The 21,407-nt window shown below is 40.8% G+C and overlaps 1 protein-coding gene across 1 annotated transcript in view; it reads left to right on the top strand.

Annotated features, from left to right (window-relative positions):
* The window catches only part of UBR1 (ubiquitin protein ligase E3 component n-recognin 1), a 154,655-nt gene that overhangs the window by 1,698 nt on the left and 131,550 nt on the right, over positions 1–21,407 (top strand). The window contains exon 2 of the mRNA XM_025390690.1: positions 18,208–18,464. Within this exon, the coding sequence (XP_025246475.1) occupies positions 18,208–18,464 (257 nt within the window). The remainder of the gene's footprint in view (positions 1–18,207; positions 18,465–21,407) is intronic.

Below are 21,407 nucleotides of genomic sequence, written 5' to 3'. Positions count from 1 at the left end.
TAATGGTAGTTTGTGAGTTTTGCTTGTTAGAAGGAGTGGGGAAACTGTGCTGTGGTCTGAAGGATTGTTAGAATTTTGTATCTGAAGACTAATATTTAAAGCTTTGATACATTAATTTTTTCCAAATGATACAGTAAAACCCCATCATTCTGGCCGCCACTAATTTGGAATTGGAGATGATACAGGAATTGAGCTAGAATTTATGTGGCAACTCTTTACCTCAGGAAATATTATTAGATTTTGTTGGGCAGGGCTTTAGGTTTTGCAAAGTAGTAGGTAGATTGTGTAATATAGCCTCAGGGAACTCACAATCTGGTGACACAGGTAATATAAGTGCCCAGATAATTTTAATTCAAGGTAGAGTAATGTCAGTAGATGAGGACCTGTGACTGTTAAGCTTTATAACCCCTTTTAAGGCTTGCATCTCTCTCTCTACTGAAGACCCTACAGATCATTCTACCTTTCTCTCTTTCTCTTTTTCTCTTTTTAAAAATACTACTGTTTTCAATTTTATTCTAGCCATAGTGTGACACTGGCTTCCCAGTTTACTACTTTGCTCTTAAGCAATACAAGCTCAGTTGTTCCCCCCTACTCCTTATTGTTTATCTTTAGACAAAGATAAATAGTACGGGACATTCATAGAGGTTTAAGCAATTGTACAATTTCCATTAGAGTCTAATCCCTGGTTATAGTCTCTGATTTCCTTAAATTTTCTTCTTAGTCTGCAGATCCTTTTTCATTCATGTTGCTGATAGTAAGCATGAAGGCTGTAGTATTCCTAACATTATCTCACATGCAATTCAAATAAAATAATATGTATGAATTAGTGGACATTGATAAAAGCCATTGCTTAAGAATCACCAGGGAAACTGATACTGTAGGTCTGAGGTGAGGTCCAAGAATCTGCATTTTCACAAGCATGCCATGCTAATTCTGTAATAGTGGTGTATGGGCCACACTTTGAGTAATACTTAGTTAGGTATTTGGAAGTTATCAGTAAATTTACAGTTGAGGTTGTGGGAATGGATAACATCTTTTTTTTTTGAGATAGGGTCTTGCTTTGTCACCCAGGCTGGAGTGCAGTGGCACAAACATAACTCACTGCAGCCTCAATCTCTCGGGCTCAGGTGATCCTCCCACCTCAGTCTCCTGAGTAACTGGGAATATAGGCATGTGCCACCGTGCCCAGTTAATGTTTTGCATTTTTTTGTAGAGACACGGTTTTATTTTATTTTATTTTATTTATTTAAGACAGAGTCTTACTCCATCACCCAGGCTGGAGTACAGTGGTGCCATCTTGGCTTATTATAACCTCCACCTTCCAGGTTCAAGCAATTCTTGTGCCTCAACCTCCCAAGTAGCTGGAATTACAGGTGTGTGCCACCACGCCCAGCTGATTTTTGTATTTTTAGTAGAGACAGGGTTTTACCATATGGCCAGGCTGGTCTCGAACTCCTGACCTCAAGTGATCCATCCGCCTTGGCCTCCCAAAGTGGTGGGATTACAGGAGTGAGCCATTACGCCCAGCCTGGATAAAATCTTTGAGGAGGAAAATGTGTGCGTATATAGACACACACACACAAGAAAAGAGAGATTGAGACAGAGACAGAGAGAAAGAGAACAGGAATGATTGAAATGGGTAGAAAATGGAAGAACGAGGTAAGAACGTGGAAACAGAATAGGCAAGCAGGTAGGAGGTGAGAGTAGTGTGATGGCATGGGGTATCGTTTTGAGGAGAGGGTGGTTTATTGGGTCTATGATAATGAGGACTGAGAAAAATCGGGAATCAAGAGGGTTGTGAGGTAGTCTGCCAGAACTTCTGCCTTCTGTCTTCCTCAACTAGATTTTCTTCCTTAAGTCAATTTCAGAAGATACCTCTTGGCATGATACTCAGCTCTTTTCTATTGCCTGTTTATAACCTCTACCTAGGGGATTTCATCCAGTTCTGTGACTTTAAATACCATCTGTATGTATTCAGTGCCCAAATATATATCTCTGTGTCATCTCACTTCTGAACTCCAGAGTCATAAATCCAACTGCCTACTTGACATCTTCACTTGGATGTCTGGTGTTTCAAACAGTGGGAGCAATTAAGAAGTTGCTGCTGTAACCCAAGCCATAGTTGATGGTAGCTTGCAGTGGAAGGGTTATCCCTGGAGATAGAGTGAAGAGGATGAATGTAAGAGAGATTTTAGAAGTATGGAAGAAGCAAAAAGACTTGCTGATAGATTATGCATGAGGCAAAAGGGAAGGAACGATGACATCTGCATCCTCAGTTTTTGGTTTAACCATTCATGGCAGAGGTTGTGTTGTTTCCAGTGGTATGATCTCGGCTCACTGCAACCTCCGTGTCCCAAGTTCAAGCAATTCTCCTGCCTCAGCCTCCTGAGTAGCTGGATTTACAGGCATGCACCACCATGCCTGGCCTTTTTTTCTTTTTTTTGAGCCAAGGTCTCTCTCTGTTGCCCAGGCTGGAGTGCAGTGGCGAGATCTTGGCTCACTGAAACCTCCGCATCCCGGGTTCAAGAGATTCTCCTGCGTCAGCCTTTCAAGTAGCTGGGATTACAGATGCCTGCCACCATACCTGGTTAATTTTTGTATTTTTAGTAGAGACAGGGGTTTCACCATGTTGGCCAGGCTGGTCTTGAACTCCTGACCTCAGGCAATCTGCCCACCTCAGCCTCCCAAATTGCTGGGATTATAGGCGTGAGCCACCGTACCCAGCTAGTTTTTTTGTATTTTTAATAGAGGTGGAGTTTCACCGTATTGGCCAGACTGGTCTCGAACTCCTGACCTCAAGTGATCCACCCATCTCGGCCTCCCCAACTGCTGGGATTACAGGTGTGAGCCATTGTGCCTGGCCTTGGTTGTGTCATATATTGAGAGGAAAGACCACATTTTAGGAGAGGAAAGGAGAAAGGCAGATCAAGAGTTTGGTTATCCCTGTCTCTGTAGACAACACCTCCATAATAGCTCTTGAACACAAATAATTCTGTCTCCACCCATGTAGTCCAAGTCACTGTCTGTTGTCTTGGCTACTGCAGTGACTTCTTAACTGGTCTCTTTGCTTCCACTGTTGCCCTCTTCCTGTCCATTCTGTACGGAACAACCAGAATAATCTTTTAAAGATTAAATCAGATCATGTCGGTCTCCTATCTAAATCCTCAGTGGCTTTCTATTATACTTAGAATAAGGTCTAAACTCATTACAAGCCTTCAAGACTTTGCCTGATCCAGCCCCTACATCTCCACCTCATTTCCTATTACATTCTCCTCACTGATCCTGGCCTATTAGTACAAGCCGAAACTGTATTTTGCTTTAGGGTCTGTGCCTTTGCTTGCTGTTTGCTTTTCCTAGAGTGTTTTTCCTCTGTTTTTTCTTAATACATACCCTGTCTAAGAGATGAGTTCTTCTTATTCTCTGTCAAAGCAACCTGTTTTTTTCTCCCCTTGCAATTACAATCTGTAATTACTGTATTGTCTTTATTTACTTAGTGAAATGTCTGTTTCTCCCTCCAGAGGGAGAGGTAAGTTCCATGAAGGGAAGGATCATGTGTGACTTGTTCATTGATGCATCTCTTTTTTTTCTGGAGACAGAGTCTTGCTGTGTCCCCAGGCTGGAGTGCAGTGGTGTGATCTCGGCTCACTGCAACCTCTGCCTCCCGGGTTCAAGCGATTCTCCCGCCTCAGCCTCCTGAGTAGCTGGGACTACAGGTGCATGCCACCATGCCCAGCTATTTTTGTATTTTTAGTAGAGACGAGGTTTCACCATGTTGGCCAGGATGGTCTCGATCTCTTGACCTCATGATCCGCCTGCCTCAGCCTCCCAAAGTGCTGGGATTGATTACAGGTGTGAGCCACCGTGCCCGGCCACACTGATGTATCTTGGTACATGATTGATAGAGAACACACTTTCTTTTTCTTTGAAACGAAGTTTCACTCTCGTTGCCCAGACTGGAGTGCAATGGCATGTTCTCGGCTCGCTGCAACCTGTGTCTCCTAGGTTCAAGCGATTCTTCTGCCTCAGCCTCCTGAGTAGCTGGGATTACAGGCACGCACCACCATGCCTGGCTAATTTTTGTATTTTTAGTAGAGACAAGGTTTCTCTGTGTTGGTCAGGCTGGCCTCAAACTCCTGACTTCAGGTGATCCACCCGCCTCAGCCTCCCAAGGTGCTGGGATTACAGGCGTGAGCCACCACGCCTGGCAGAAGACACTTTTTTAAAATGAATGAATAACTGAGGATCAACGTTAATGATTTATTGTAGTAAGATTAGTAGTGATCGGTGGATGGAGGTTGTAGATGGAAAAAAGAGGGAATGAGCGGGCATGTTAGGGCAGTGGCTAACCTTGGAGTCCAGGCTGATCAGGGAGGTAATAAAAGCCAAAACAGGAAATCTGGAGGGAATTGGTGGGATTGAGGTATTAAAGGACATGAGATTGACATAACTGGGAGGACTGAACTTTGTGGTCAGAAAGGGGAATTTTAGAATTTGAGTACATGGGGGCACATCAAGTTTTTGCAATGGTAGAGCCAGGTTAAAGGCACCTCTTGGCCTGGCGCAGTGGCTCACACCGGTAATCCCAGCACTTTGGGAGGCCAAGGAGGGTGAATCACGAGTTTGGGAGATCGAGACCATCCTGGCTAACAAGGTGAAAGCCCTTCTCTACTAAAAATACAAAAAATTTGCTGGGTGCGATGGTGGGCGCCTGTAGTCCTAGCTACTCGGGAGGCTGAGGCGGGAGAATCGCGTGAACCTGGGAGGCGGAGCTTGCAGTGAGCTGAGATCACACCACTGCACTCCAGCCTGGGCTACAGAGCAAGACTCCGTCTTAAAAAAAAAAAAAAAAAAAAAAAAAAAGCACCTCTTATGTGTTCCTATAGCACCCTTTCCATATTCCTGTTGTATGTAGCATGTCCCAGACTATACTCGACATTATCTGTTTACTATGTGTCCTTCCTTCTAGACAGTGAAGTTCTTGAAGGCCTGAACTATTTCTTGTTCACAGCTGTATCTCTAGTTTCTAGCACATTGCTTCAGAATTTTTATTGAATGCATGAATGAATGAATGAGGAGACACTGAGGTAGAGAGGAGGTAGAGGTAATGGGAGCTGAGAATGTTAAGAGATACTAACATTATTGAGATATAATTTACATACAATAAAATGTACCCATTTAAGGCATTTCTTGGATAAATTTTAACAAATGTGTATACTTGTGTGACTACCACTGAATCAGAATATAGAATATTTCTGTTATTTCCCAAAGTTGTCTCCTGCTCAAATGGGAGGATTTTTTAAAAGTTTAATGTTGTTATGCTTTCGCAATAATCATTATGGAAATCAAGGAAAAATGTACCCCCTAATCTCATATCTATAGGGGAACTTCTTTTTTTTTTTTTCTGGAGTCATCACCCAGGCTGGAGTGCAGTGGCGCAGTCTTGGCTCACTGAAACCTCCGCCTCCTGGGTTCAAGCAATTCTCTTGCTTCAGCCTCCCAAGTAACTGGGATTACAGGTACGCACCACCTTGCCCAGCTAATTTTTGTATTTTTAGTAGAGACGGAATTTTGCCATGTTGGCTGCGCTGGTCTCAAACTCGTCACCTCAGGTGATGATCTACCTGCCTCAACCTCCCAAAGTGCTGGGATTACAGGTGTGAGCCACCGTGCCTGGCCTATAGGGGATCTTTAAAATATAACATAATCTCTTGAGTTCAAAATAGAAGTGAGAAGTTATGTTTGATTTTAATTGGAGATGATTTTCCTTAGAAATTTGAATCTATATTGTTTTAGGCCATAGTACAGTTTTGTGTAGTAAGGACATACTCTGAGTAGGAAAACTGATGAAAACCTAGGTTTTTTTTTTGAGACAGAGTCTCACTCTGTCACCCAGGCTGGAGTGCAGTGGCGCAATCTCAGCTCACTGCAGGCTCTGCCTCCTGGGTTCATGCCATTCTCCTGCCTCAACCTCCCGAGTAGCTGGGACTACAGGTGCCCGCCACCACACCCGGCTAATTTTTTGTATTTTTAGTAGAGACAGGGTTTCACCTTGTTAGCCAGGATGGTCTGTGTCTCCTGACCTCGTGATCCACCCCCCTCGGCCTCCCAAAGTGCTGGGATTACAGGCGTGAGCCACTGCACCCGGCCAAACCTAGGTTTTTTGAGCCCTAACTGAAGTACTTTGTTACCAGATCTTAGCAAGACCTATGGCTTTTGTTTTTTCACCATCTCATAATTTCTATTTTGGGGACTTAGGGAAATTTTGATTTTTTTAATGCCAGATTCTATAGCATTAGATGTGAAATTGAGTTCTAAAACCCTAAGTCAAAACGAGTGATTCAGCCCCACTAACTGTAAGAGTCTAGGGAAGGAACAATAACTTAGTGTAGATGTGCTAGTGCTGGAAACTGACTTCTTACAATACCAAACACTATCCTGCAAATGAAAAGGTTTTTGTCCTCAGTACTGCACAAAGATTGTGTCTGGATAGATACTTTTATAAGTCAGTGATACAGATGAACCAGTGAAATACAGGCATACCTTATTTTATTGAGCTTCATTATTATGCTTTGTAGTTAATCAGTTCTTTATAAATTAAAGTCTGTGGCAACCCTGTCTCAAGCACACCTTACAGTGCCATTTTTTCAACATTGTGTGCTCACTTCATGTCATTGTGTCACATTTTGGTAATTCTCACAATATTTCAAGCTTTTTCATTATTATATCTGTTATGATGATCTGTGATCAGTGACCTTTGATGTTACTATTGTAATTGTTTTGGGGTGCCATGAACCACATCCATAAAAGACAGCAAACATAATTAAAAAATGTGTTTGTTCTGACTGCTCCACTGACCAGCTGCTTGCCCATCTCTCTCCGTCTCCTTGGGCATCCCTATACCCTAAGATGGGACAATATTAAAATTAAGTCAGTTAATAACCCTACAATGGCCTCTAAGTATTGTAGTGAAAAGGAAAGTTCAGTATTTTTCACTTTAAATCAAAAGCTAGAAATGATGAAGCTTAGTGAGGAAAGCCGTTGAAAGCTGACATAGGCCAAGAGTTATGCCTCTTGTGCCAAGCAGTTAGCCAAGTTGTGAATGCAAAGGAAAAGTTCTTGAAGGAAGTTAAAAGTGCTACTCCAGTGAACAGACAAATGATAAGAAAGTGAAACAGCCTTACTGATGATGTGGAAAAAGTTTTAGTGCTGTGGATAGAAGATTGAACCAGCCACAATATTCCGTTAAGGCAAAGCCTAATCGAAGAGCAAGGCCCTCACTCTCTTCAGTTCTCCGAAGGCTGAGAGAAGTGAGGAAGCTGCAGAAGAAAAGTTGGAAGCTGGCAGAGGTTGGTTCATGAGGTTTAAGGAAAGAAGCCATCTCCACAACATAAAAGTGCAGCGTGAAGCAGTAAGTGCTGATTGATGGAGAGGCTGCAGCAAGTTATCCAGAAGATCTAGCTAAGATAATTGATGAAGGTGGCTACACTAAACAGATTTTCCATGTAAATGAAACAGCCTTCTGTTGGAAGAAGATGCCGTGTAGAGCTTTCATAGCTAGAGAGAAGTCAGTGCCTGGCTTCAAAGGACAGGCTGACTCTCTTGATAGGGGCTAATGCAGCTGGTAACTTTAAGTTGAAGCCAATTTCCATTTACCATTCAGAAGATCCAAGAATCCTTAAGAATTATGCTACTCTGAGTATGTTGAATAAATGGAACTAGAAAGCCTGGATGACAGCACATCTGTTATAGCATGGTTTACTGAATATTTTAAGTCCACTGTAGAGAACTACTGCTGATAATATTTCAAAATATTACTGCTCATTGACAATACATTTGGTCACCCAAAAGCTCTCATGGAGATATACAAGGAGATAAATGTTATTTTCATGTCTGCTAATACAACATCCATTCTGTAGCCTGTGGATCAAGGAGTAATTGCAACTTTCAACTCTTACTATTTAAGAAACACATTTCATAAAACTATAACTTTCATAAATTATGATTCCTCTGATGGATATGGGCAAAGTCCATTGAAAACCTTTTGGAAAGGATTCAGCATTCTAGATGCCATTATGAACATTCATAATTTGTGGGAGGAGGTCAAAATATCAACATGAACAGAAGTTTGGAAGAAGTTGATTTCAACCCTCATGGATGACTTTGAGGGGTTCAAGACTTCAGTGGAGGAAGTAATTGCAGAGGTAGTAGAAGTAACAAGAGAACTAGAATTAGAAGTGGAGACTGAAGTTATGACTGAATTGCTGCAAACCCATGATAAAAACGTAATGGATGAGGAGTTGCTACTTCTGGATGAGCAGAGAAAGTGGTTTCTTGAGATGGAATCTACTTTTGGTGAAGATGCTGTGAACATTGTTTAAATGAGAATAAAGGATTTAGAATATTCCATAAACGTAGTTGATAAAGCAGCAGCAGAGTTGGCAAGGATTGACTCCAGTTTTGAAAGAAATTCTACTGTTGGTAACATGCTGTCACATGCTACAGAGAAATATTTCGTGGAAAGGTCAATCAGTGTGGCAAACTTCATGGTTATCTTATTTTAAGAAATTGCCTGGCTGGGTGTGGTGGCTCACGCCTGTAATCCCAGCACTTTGGGAGGCCAAGGCGGGTGGGTTGCCTAAGGTCAGGAGTTTGAGACCAGCCTGACCAACATGGTAAAACCCCATCTGTACCAAAAATACAAAAATGAGCCAGGCGCCTGTAATCCCAGCTACTCAGGAGACTGAGGCAAGAGAATTGCTTCAACCTGGGAGGTGGAGATTGCAGTGAGCCCATGAACCCAGGTTGCACCACTGCACTCCATCCTAGGGGATAGAGTGAGACTCTGTCTCAAAAAGAAAAAGAAATTGCCACAGCCATCAGCATGTTTAGCAACCACCAACCTAATCAGTCAGCCATTAACATTGAGGGAAGACCCCCCTATCAGCAAAAAGATGACAACTTTCTGAAGGCTCAGATGATCATTAGCATTTTTTAGCAGTATTTTAAGTTATGTACATTTTTAAAGACTTCATACTATTGCACTTTTAGTAAAGTGTAGTGTAAACATAACTTTCATATGCATTGGGAAACCAAAAAAATTTGTGCGACTCACTTTGTGTTCACTCTATTGTGGTAGTCTTAAACTGAACCCAAAACATCTCTGAGGTATGCCTGTATCTTGCCCATCCTTTCTTCGTGTGCTGATTTTGAGGGTTACCTCAGATTTCCCTTGCTGCCACTTTATCCATTTCTGTAAAGGTATTAAGTGTATGCTGTGCTCTGTGAAATAATTTTCCTTAAGCTTTTAACCCCTTGCCTCAGATGACCTAACACAAAATATTAAGATCACTAATCCCAGGTGATTTACTATGACCGCTTATACATTCTTTCAAAGTATTTTCAGTTAACATGCCTCTTCTTGAATAAACAACAGTTGATGAGCTTGGGTTTTTTTTAAAGCATTTGGTACAGCCTTTTTTTTTTTTTTTTAATGTTGTCACACTCTAATACTAATCTGAGTGCTTATGGAAATATGCTGTGGTGAATAAACGTTACTGATAAGACTCCAGTAGAGTTAATGCACTTTCCTAAGTGCCCACTTGCCGCCCAGGAATGACACAGACCCTGTCCAGAATGCAGTCTACTGTTACTCATTTGAATATAATTTTCTTTCTAGTAGTTTACTTAATGCCACCCTTCAGAACAAAGTCTGTTTGACTTGTTTAGAGGAGTGGAGCTATAACTACTTAATGTCTTTATGGAGTACCTTTTAAAATGCCTTTGAAGTTTTGGTATTTGTGGGTAAGCTAGAAATGACTTTAGCCACTGGAGGGAAAGTCTGTTAATTTATCAATTTTTTTAATACACGCATGTTCTGCCTTGTAATTTAAGAGAGGATTTTAGTTGGTTTGCAAATATATATTCCATACAGCAGAAAGAGAATATGAAATAGATAGCTCAGAGTTTATGAAAGCAGGATTTTACTTATCTAAATACGTCAAGGAAAGCCTAGAAAATTGGGGCATGACCTATGACAGAGACGAAAAAGAGAATATAACAGATAGGACAAGGAGAACTTGTCCCTTAGGAGGGACAAAATGTTTTCGAAAACCAAATTCTGACAGCATGCTTATACGTTATCTCAACAGCAAAGAAAAGAGAGTGAACTTGTTTGTCATGTGGCTCTATATTTGACTCTGGCCTATTTTATCAATGCCATACAGACATAGAAGACATATTTACAGACAGCACAAGGCTGGTAGGGATAACAAGTAAAGGATAAATCCCATATAGGCTGAATATTGTGTCAAAAGTAAATTGTGATGAAAGTAAAGCCTTATACCTAGGTTCATTTGGTATAGGACTAGGTCTCTTACATGTGATTGACCTAAGGGTTTTAGTTGTCTGCATGTGATGTCATGTGATGTGGCAGCCAAAGAATGGTCTGCTTGTGGGAACTAGGAAAAAGAGGATTTAAAATATATATTAAAAAAAAAAAAAGAAAAAGAAATAGAAAAAAAATTTTAAAAGAAAAAAGAAATGTGAGAATGTGATGTTTTTGTTATTTGTTTGTTTGCTTTTTTTTTTTTTGAGATGGAGTTTCACTCTGTCATCCAGGCTGGAGTGCGATGGCGCGATCTCGGCTCACTGCAACCTCCGCCTCCCTGGTTCAAGCGATTCTCCTGCCTCAGCCTCCCGAGCTGGGACTAAAGGCGTGCACCACAACACCTGGCTAATTTTTTTGTATTTTTAGTAGAGATGGGATTTCATCATGTTGGCCAGACTGGTCTCGAACTCCTGACCTCAAGTGATCCACCCACCTCAGCCTCCCAAAGTGTTGGGATTACAGGCTGAGCTACCACACCTTTTCAGAATGCGATCTTTTGACGCAGTTTAGTGCTCGGGATAAGGAAGGTAATAAATAGTCCTATTCCTCTTTATGGAAGCATGTTGTGCAGTTTCATAAGGGTAATCAACTTGGAGAGTGGTCAGGATACCATGTGTTTAGGGCTGGCCAAATTTCTTTTGTCTCTTTCTTTCAGTTTAGCCATGAAATGAAGAGACTAGGAATGAGAGACATAATAGTTATCTTCATTTATTTGAAAAGACTGATGAAAAAGCAGAGTGAATTATATTGGTTTGTTTCAGTAACAGGATAAAAGTTACAGGAAGGTAGATATTAGCTTAGTTATGAGCGTGCCTTTTTTTTTTTTTTTTTTTGAGACAGAGCCTCATTCAGTTCCCCAGGCCGAAGTGAAGTGGCGCGATCAGGGCTTGCTGCAGCCTCAGCCTCCTGGGCTCGGGTGATCCTCCCACTCAGGTACGCAGCCTGAGTACCTGGGACTACAGGCTCATGCTACCATGACCAGCTAATTTTTGTGTTTTTTTTGTAGAGATGGGTTTTACCGTGTTGCCTATGCTGGTCTTGAACTTCTGGGCTCAAGTGATCTGCCCGCTTTGGCCTCCCAAAGGGCTAAGGTTATAGGCATGAGCCACTGTGCCTGGTTGCTGCAAACCTTTGAGTCTGTAGAATACTATTAGAAGAAAACATTGTAAAATCAAAGATGATTGGTGCCTAGAGATGGTTTATTTATTACTAATCCATAGTGGCTATGAAAAATGGTAGTGCCTCCAGATTTTGTTACCACTTTAAAAAGAAGAATTAGAAAAACAATTACAGGGCTCTGAAGGCTCTGTAGATGTCTAGCAGTTGTTTAAGGAAGGTCAAATTGTGGTTTAAACAAAACTAATCTACTTAAGTAATTTCCTTTTTCAGAATGATGTTCCCAAACAGGCATCTAAGCCCTTGGGTCAGAGTTGAAAACATGTCTCTAGTCTCCTTGGGGAGGAGGGAAATGTTTGGAATGTTTGGGAATTTAAATGTTGAGAACTTGTTAAGAACTTGCTTTTTACAGAATAGTCAATTAGGAAAGCTTTCCCATAATTCCAAACAGTTATTTTTTTTTTCCTGGACCTGGTAGTTAAAAATTCTTAATTTTATTCCTGTTGAAAATGGGGGAAAAATTTTAAAACCAACCAACCAGAGGCAAAAAATCAAACCTATTTTAGTTGAAAAAAATTTTCCATAGTTTGGCAATAATGTAAAACATTTTTATGAAGAGTATAAATGGAAAACATTTTTGTGAAGAGTATAACTGAACTTTTATTTCCTATAAGAATTCTAGGCTAGGTGCGGTGGCTTACGCCTGTAATCCCAGCACTTTGGGAGGCCAAGGCAGGCGGATCAGAAGGTCAAGAGATTGAGACCCTCCTGGCCCATATGGTGAAACCCTATTTCTACTAAAAATACAAAAATTAGCTGCTTGGGGTGGCATGCGCCCGTAGTCCCAGCTACTTGGGAGGCTGAGGCAGGAGAATCGCTTGAACCCAGGAGGCAGAGGTTACAGTGAGCTGAGATCGCGCCACTGCATTCCAGCCTGGTGACAGAGCGAGACTCTGTCTTAAAAAAAAAGAAAAAAGGCCGGGCGCGGTGGCTCAAGCCTGTAATCCTAGCACTTTGGGAGGCCGAGACGGGCGGATCACGAGGTCAGAAGATCGAGACCATCCTGGCTAACACGGTGAAACCCCGTCTCTACTAAAAAATACAAAAAACTAGCCGGGCGAGGTGGCGGGCGCCTGTAGTCCCAGCTACTCGGGAGGCTGAGGCAGGAGAATGGCGTAAACCCGGGAGGCGGAGCTTGCAGTGAGCTGAGATCCGGCCACTGCACTCCAGCCCAGGCGACAGAGCCACACTCCGTCTCAAAAAAAAAGAAAAAAATTATATACACAAAATTAGAGAAGGCTTAATGTTATCAAAATTTGCTTTGTTTTCTCTGGCAAGAAATGTGTAGCATTTAGCAATTAACTGAGAACTTTTATTGTGTACTTGTGCTAGGCCTATAGGATACAGGGATTTGAAGGGCAAAGTTCCTCTCCTCAGGGAGCTTACATTCTAGTTGAAGAGGCTAATTTTGTATTTTTAGTAGAGGCGGGGTTTCACCTAGCCATGTTACCTAGGCTGCTCTCAAACTCCTGAGCTCACGTGATCCACCCACCTCGGCCTCCCGTAGTGCTAGAATTACAGCCACCATGCCCAGCTATGATGTTTTAAAATACCACTTCTTCACGGTAAAGCGTGTGATGACATATATAATATAAGAATATTTAGAAGCCTTCAGGAATGTTCGGTAGTTGTTAGCTAAGAGGCTTCATTTGTAATTGCAATTAGAAAGAAGGCCATAGTTAAAGCAAGAATTAAGAAGGCAAAACTTTATTGTTTTGTTTTGTTTTACCATTACTGGTTGAGTATCCCTTGTGTTTTGGATTTTGGATTTTTTCAGTTTTTGGAATATTTGTATTATACTGGTTGAACATTCGAAATCCGAAAATCGAAAATCGAAAATGTTACAATGAGCATTACCCTTGAATGTCTTGCTTTCTGATTTTTGGGTGTGGAATGCCCAACCTATAATGTGAAATTGAACAAGCCAGTAGAGGTGGATTTTGAAACTATGTATTTGGCTGGGCGCAGTGGCTCATGCCCGTAATTTCAGCACTTTGGGAGGTCTAGGCAGGCGGATCACCTGAGGTCGGGAGTTCAAGACCAGCCTGACCAACATGGAAAAACCCCATCTCTACTAAAAATACAAAATTAGCCAGGCGTGGTGGCGCATGCCTGTAATCCCAGCTACTCGGGAGGCTGAGGCTGTGGTGAGCTGAGATCCGGCCATTGCACTCCATCCTGGGCAACAAGAGTGAAACTCCACCTCAGGAAAAAAAAAATTAAAAAAAAATAAATAAAATAAAAACTGTACATTTATGTTTAGTTTAGTAGAATGGGCATTGAACTTTAGGACTTAGGATACCTAGTTCTGTTCCTGACATTGATACCAACTGGTTATTGACGATTTTGGACAAGTCAATTTAGTTCCCTGTGATTCAGCTTTCTCATCTATAAAATGTGAGGGGCTTGTACTCTTTTTTACTCTCAAATTTCTTCTGTTCTTAACAAGAGAAATTGAAAAGCGCTAGTTCTGTGCCTCCTATAATTAAGCAGAACAGTAAGGTTTTTTGTTTGGTTTGTAGCGCTGAATATGCAAGTGTTTTTTTTTTTTTTTTTTTTTTTTTTTTTTCGTTTAGTGCTGTTGACAAAAAGATCCTTAGGTATAACAGAACATTAGATATTATCTCTATATTAGTTGTAGTTGTTGCCAGGTATGTAAAGAAAAGTTGTTTGTGTATGAGTACCCCAGAAGTTAGAGTAGGAATACTGGAAGGTATATTTATTTTTAAAAGGTTTTAGTAAAATAAATTTTAATTTTAAAATTATAAAATTACTTCCCAAATATGGACTCACTGTAAGGATATTACTCATTAGATAAGCAGACTAATGAATTCCATGAAACTATGCTAAAATCACACCACCCATTTCTGTTAACATTTTGTGAAATGTTCCTCATGATTTTTCTCTATGTAAATGTAAATATAATATTGAACCAAATTGAGATTGCATATATACTGCTTTGTAACCTACTTTACTGAACTGTTTGTTATTAATGCCTTTCCATATTAGTAAATAAACCTCTTCAGCATCATTTCTTTTTTGTTTTGATTAATCTTATACTATAAAAAAAGTTGCATAAATTGTAGCACAGTTCTGTTACCTCCCTCTTCCTGTTTCCTGTAATGTTAACATTTTACATAACCATAGTATTACTATCAAGGACAGGAAATTAATATTAATACTAACTACAGATCTGATTTGCATTTCATCAGTTTTCCCATGAATGGGCTTTTTCTGTTCTAGGATCACACCTAGGATCCCAGTTACATTTAGTTATCTCTCTCTTGTCTCCTCCAGTCTGTAACAATGTCTTGATCTTTCCTTGTTTTCATGACCCACTTTTAGAGTACTTTGCAGTTATGGTATGGAATGTCCCTCAGTTTGGATTTGTATGATGTTTTCTCATGATTGGAATGAGATTATACATTTTGGGCAAGAATAATGCAAAAGTCAGCCAGGTGCTATGGCATGAGCCTGTAGTCCCAGCCAGATCCATCTCCTCAGGAGGTAGGGAGGATTGCTTGAGCCCAAGAGTTCAAGACCAACCTAGGTGAGACCCCTTCTCTATTAAAAAGAAAAAAAGCATAACACAATAATGTTGTGGTGTCTTTCTCTCTGTTACTGTCTTTCCCATTGGAGATACTTTGAAACTATTTGGCATCATTTTTAAATGGGCATATTATCTCATGTAGATTTTTTTTTTTTTTTTTTTTTTTGAAATGGAGTCTCACTCTGTCACCCAAGCTGGAGTGCAGTGGTGCAATCTTGGCTCACTGCAACTTCTGCCTCTTGGGTTCGAGCAATTCTTGTGCCTCAGACTCCTGAGTAGCTGGGATTACAGGTGCATGCCACCATGCCTGGCCAATTTTTGTATTTTTAGTGGAGACGGGGTTTCAGCATGTTGGGCAGGCTAGTCTCGAACTCCTGACCTCAAGTGATTCACCTGCCTCGGCCTCCCAAAGTGCTGAGATTACAGGCATGAGCCACCATGCACACCAGGCCTCATGTGGATTTTTTAGAAGTTTTTTTTTTTGTTAGTTGCAAAAGTATTGACACTTGTCTAACAAAGTCAAACAGTGAAACATTGTTGAAAGTAAAAATGTGACAACCCCTAATTCTTTTCCCCAGTTCCTTCTCTCTGTGTAGCCATTATTAATAGATTGTTGTTTTTCCTTCCAGACCCTTGGTCTATGTTTAGGGAAGCATAGGCAGAGATGTGCCTCCACATATATTAAATTAGAAAACTCAGCTACTTGGGAGGCTGATGCAGGAAAATAGCTTCAACCCGGGAGGTAGAGGTTGCAGTGAGCTGAAATCCCACCATTGCACTCCAGCCTGGATGACAAGAGTGAAACTCTGTCTCAAAAAAAAAAAAAAAAAAGAAAGAAAACCCAAATGTGTTGAAATTTAAAAATTATATATAATGTTTTCCCTTTTATAAAAATGAAATTATATTTAAAACTTCTTTTTCTTTTCTTTTTTTCTTTTTCTTTCTTTTTTTTGAGACGGAGTCTTGCTCTCTCGCCCAGGCTGGAGTGCAGTGGCACGATCTCTGCTCACTGCAAGCTCTGCCTCCCGGGTTCAAGCGATTCTCCTGCCTCAGCCTCCCAAGTAGCTGGAACTACAGGCGCCCGCCACCATGCCTGGCTAATTTTTGTGTATTTTCAGTAGAGACGGGGTTTCACCGTGTTAGCCAGGATGGTCTCGATCTCCTGACCTTGTGATCTGCCCGCCTCGGCCTCCCTAAGTGCTGGGATTACAGGCTTGAGCCACGGCGCCCGGCCTAAAGCTTCTTTTTCCATTTAACAGTATTTATGACATTCTGACTGCATTGAGTGGTATGACTGTCCCACAGTGGATATACCTTTATTGATAGACATTTAGGTGGACTTCATCTTTTCAGTTACAAGTGATGTTACAGTGCATATCTGGTGGATGTAAATACATATTTTCACACTCGGACAAGTATGGCTAAATGATAGATTATTACCCCCTTCATGGACATTCAGGTTTTAAATTTTTTGCTGTTATGAATAACTGTATGTGAAATGTATAGGATTGAAAACGTTTTTAAATGATTTCAAATAGATAATGTGTATATACAGTAAGAAATTAAAATAGTAAGAAAGGTAACACAGTGAACACTAAGTCTTTCCCGGGACTCTTTCTGCTGTTAACAGTTTATTTTGAATCCTTTCAGAGATTTTTATATTCAAATATAAACATATACAGATACATCTCCTTCACCTCTTCCTTTTTGTTTTCCTCCCTTCTCCCAGTATAAATGGTAGCACATTGTACTCACTGTTCTGTACCTTTTGCTTTTTCTTTAACAATATAACTTGAAGAATGTTCCATATCAGGACATAGATCTGTGCCCTCTCCTTTTTTAATAATGTCCCATGATTTATTCAGCTCTTGCTTTGGGACATTTCGGTTGTTTCCAGTCTTTTACGATTAAAGATAGTTATGCTGCAAAAAAAATACTTTATACATGTTTATCTGAGGAATAAATTCCTAGAATGGGCATTTTTGAGTCAAAATATATATAAATCTAAAATTTTAATAACTATCTACAAGTTGCCCTTTAGAGAATGGGCTAATTTCTATAGTAATACCTAATGTAAACATATTTTCCATGAAGTTTTAATTGTCAGTAGAATATTGAGGTTGAATTTATTTGTGAATGGAATATTGAGGTTCATTAGTACAAACTTTCCTTAATGACCTGTTATGGAACCTTATCAAAAATCTTAATTCTAATTATATTAGCCTGTAAAACTCCTTGGATAAGTTTTTGTTGTTGTTTTTAAATGATGTGCCTTGAGTCATATGTGTTTTGTTTTTGTTTTTGTCTTTTGTTTGTTTTTTAAGAGACAGGGTCTCCCTATGTGTTGACGAGGCTGAAGTGCAGTGGCTATTCACAGGCACACACTACAGCCTTGAACTCCTGGGCTCAAGCAGTCCTCCCACTTCAGCCTCCTGAAATGGGACTATAGGTGTGAAAGCACTGTTGGCCTAGTTAGCATTTGGTATTGCCAGTTTTTATTTTAGCCAGTATACTAGGTTGTGCAGGGGTATCTCGTTGTCATTTTAATTTGTGCTTCCCTAATGACTAATAATGGTAAGCATGTTTTCACATGCAAATAAGCCATCTGTAACAGTTTCTTTTGAAGAGCAGAAGGTTTCATTTTTGATGCGGTCCAATTTATCCAGTTTTTTTCCTTTTATGGTTAGTGCTTTTTGTGTTTACAAAACTTTGGCCTATGTTCATTTTGATCTCTCGTTAAATACTCTGGTTTCCTAAAACAAAGTATTTGATGAGTGCATTGTCTGTATAGCCTGTGACTGATAATAGAACCACCTTCGCATAGCAGGAATTGGCCATTCCAGAAGGGAAGGATAATTCTTACCTACTACAGCTACTCTTCTCTTTTTTTTTTTTTTTTTCAGATGCAGGTGGTATGTGAGCATTTGCTTATTTCCAAGCTTAATTTTTTTTCATCACCCACTTTCCTTCTGTATTGGTGAAAGATGAAATATATTGTAAATTACTTTGAAATTATAGAATTATGTCATTACTTGTGCCCCTAGATGATTAAGAAGGAACTTGTAAGTCTAATTTTCATCTTCTTTTCTTTCAGTGGTGGGATCAGCAGGTTGATTTTTATACTGCTTTCTTGCATCATTTGGCACAATTGGTGCCAGAAATTTACTTTGCTGAAATGGACCCAGACTTGGAAAAGCAGGAGCAAAGCGTACAAATGTCAATATTCACTCCACTGGAATGGTACTTATTTGGAGAAGATCCAGATAGCTGCTTAGAGAAATTGAAGCACAGTGGAGCATTTCAGCTTTGTGGGAAGGTTTTCAAAAGTGGAGAGACAACCTATTCTTGTAGGTAAGAATTAGAAATTTACAGGATTGATTATAATTATTAAAATCCTTTTTTTTTTGAAACAGAGTCTTGCTCTGTTGCCCAGGCTGGAGTGCAGTGGTGCCATCTCGGGTCACTGCAACCTCTGCCTCCCAGGTTCAAGCAATTCTCCTGCCTCAGCCTCCCAAGTAGCTGGGATTATGGGCGCCCACCACCACACCTGGTTAGGATTACAGGTGCCCGCCACCATGCCTGGCTAATTTTTGTATTTTTAGTAGAGGCAAGGTTTCACCATGTTGGCCAGGCTGGTCTCAAACTCGTGGCGTCAAGTGATCCACATGTCTCAGCCTCACAAAGTGCTGGGATTACAGGCATGAGCCACTGTGCCTGGCCAATTATTACAGTCTTGGTATTTTGTATCTATTTCATGATGTACTTTTCTTGGTTTATTACTATTTATAATACATTTAATCTTATTTAATTAACTTTCTTTTATTATACTGTTATAGTATGGTTTTTGCTAGTACAGCTTGTTTCTGAATATATATGACTTCAGTTAAATAGTTCTCACTGTTTCTTCCTGTTCTCCAACAGAATGTCAGTGATAGATTTTTGCCTTATTCATAATGTATCCAGCACATTCTTACCTGAAACTCTTTGGGCCATTTCAGAATTCTGAATACTTCCTCAGCAGAGTCAGGGTGGGACACTGTAATCAAACACAATCTTTCTTTAAGAAATCTGTGAATATTCACAACAAGTAGTATAAATCATGCCTGTAGTCTCATGTCATTTATTTTTTTTTTTTTTTTTTTTTTTTTTTTTTTTTTTTTTTTGAGACGGAGTCTCGCTCTGTCACCCAGGCTGGAGTGCAGTGGCCGGATCTCAGCTCACTGCAAGCTCCGCCTCCCGGGTTTACGCCATTCTCCTGCCTCAGCCTCCCGAGTAGCTGGGACTACAGGCGCCCGCCACTCGCCCGGCTAGTTTTTTGTATTTTTTAGTAGAGACGGGGTTTCACCATGTTCGCCAGGATGGTCTCGATCTCCTGACCTTGTGATCCGCCCGTCTCGGCCTCCCAAAGTGCTGGGATTACAGGCTTGAGCCACCGCGCCCGGCCTCTCATGTCATTTAAAGTCATGTTTTGCCACCATGTGAGATTTGTTGCCAAACCTACAAAAATCCCAAAACCTTTCAGTTTTGGAGCTATTTGGATTTCAGAGTCTGGCATAAGGGATTTTGAACCTGTAGAAACAGTTGTAATTTAGTTGACTAGAAGAGGACAGTGGTAGGGAAACTGAAAGCAACTTTAGGCTTTTTATTCTTTGTGAGAGCAGTGCCTTAAACTTTGTGGCAGCACAGAGAATATTTTTACTCCCTACCTCTGCCTGAAAATTGAAATTTGGCCGGGCGCGGTGGCTCAAGCCTGTAATCCCAGCACTTTGGGAGGCCGAGGCGGGTGGATCACGAGGTCAGGAGATCGAGACCATCCTGGCTAACATGGTGAAACCCCGTCTCTACTAAAAATACAAAAAACTAGCCGGGCGTGGTGGCGGGCGCCTGTAGTCCCAGCTACTCGGAGGCTGAGGCAGGAGAATGGCGTGAACCTGGGAGGCGGAGCTTGCAGTGAGCTGAGATCCGGCCACTGCACTCCAGCCTGGGTGACACAGCGCGAGACTCCGTCTCAAAAAAAAAAAAAAAAAAAAAAAAGAAAATTGAAATTTAGTTTTCCTCCTTTGTTAGAGCTAGTGTAGGTTAGGATTGTAAAGTTTTAGACTTTATAAATACAGAGAATTGTTTTTACTTCCATATAATTCTAGGCCTGACTGGTTTATGTACAGTTAATGGTTGTTTAGAACATATTATCTTTCTTTATCCTGTTCTTTTCTCAGGAAAAAAAATAGCCTGGGGCAGGTGCTGTGGCCCATGCCTGTAATCCCAGCACTTTGGGAGGCTGAGGCAGGTGGATCACACAGTCAGGAGTTCAAGACCAGCCTGGCCAAGATAATGAAACCTCGTCTCTACTAAAAATACAAAAATTAGCCGGGCATGGTGGTGGGTGCCTGTGATCGCAGCTACTTGGGAGGCTGAGGCAGAGAGTTGCTTGAACCCGGGAGATGGAGATTACGGTGAGCCAAGATTGTGCCACTGCACTCCAGCCTGGGCAACAGAGCAAGACTTCATCTCAAAAACAAACAAACAAAAATAGTCTTTGCATTTTGTGTACCATGTTGCTATATAGCATAGTAAGGTTCATTTATCTTATTATATATTTTTAGCTAAAGCCCAGTCAGTTTCAACTAAAGCATACTAGACATTTGTAGACCTCATTTCTCCAAAAGTTTCATGGAGATAAATTTTTAATTGTTACAACTGGGGATGAGGGTAATGGCAACTAGTGTGTAGAGGCCAAGATTCCTGCTAAATATCCTGATGCACAGGACAGTCTGGTTCATCCCCAACAAATAATTATCTGGCCCAAAATGTCAGTGGTATTAAGGTTGAAAATCCTACTCTAAATAGGCCTATAAATCATATATGTTATACAGAATATTATTAGACAACCTGTATTTCCTGTTAGCCTTTTAAGTTGTTGCTGTTGTTGTTATTTTTCAGACAGAGTTTCGCTCTTGTTGCCCAGGCTAGAGTGTAATGGAGCTGTCTCAGCTCACCCGCAACCTCCGCCTCCCAGGTTCAAGCAATTTTCCTGCCTCAGCCTCCCGAGTAGCTGGGCTTACAGGCATGCACTACCATGCCTGGCTGATTTTTTGTATTTTTAGTAGAGACAGGGTTTCTCCATGTGGGTCAGGCTGGTCGCGAACTCCCAACCTCGGTGATCCACCCACCTTGGCCTCCCAAAGTGCTGGGATTACAGGTGTGAGCCACCAAGCCTGGCCAGCCTTTTAAAATCTTTTAAAAATTTCCCAATTTTATCTCTTCAATTCTTCTAAATAAGATATTTAAAAAATT

Source organism: Theropithecus gelada, chromosome 7a, assembly GCF_003255815.1.
Source record: "Theropithecus gelada isolate Dixy chromosome 7a, Tgel_1.0, whole genome shotgun sequence".
Taxonomy (NCBI): Eukaryota; Metazoa; Chordata; class Mammalia; order Primates; family Cercopithecidae; genus Theropithecus; species Theropithecus gelada.
The sequence above is the reverse complement of the archived record's forward strand: the minus strand, read 5'-3'. Positions and strand labels throughout refer to the sequence as shown.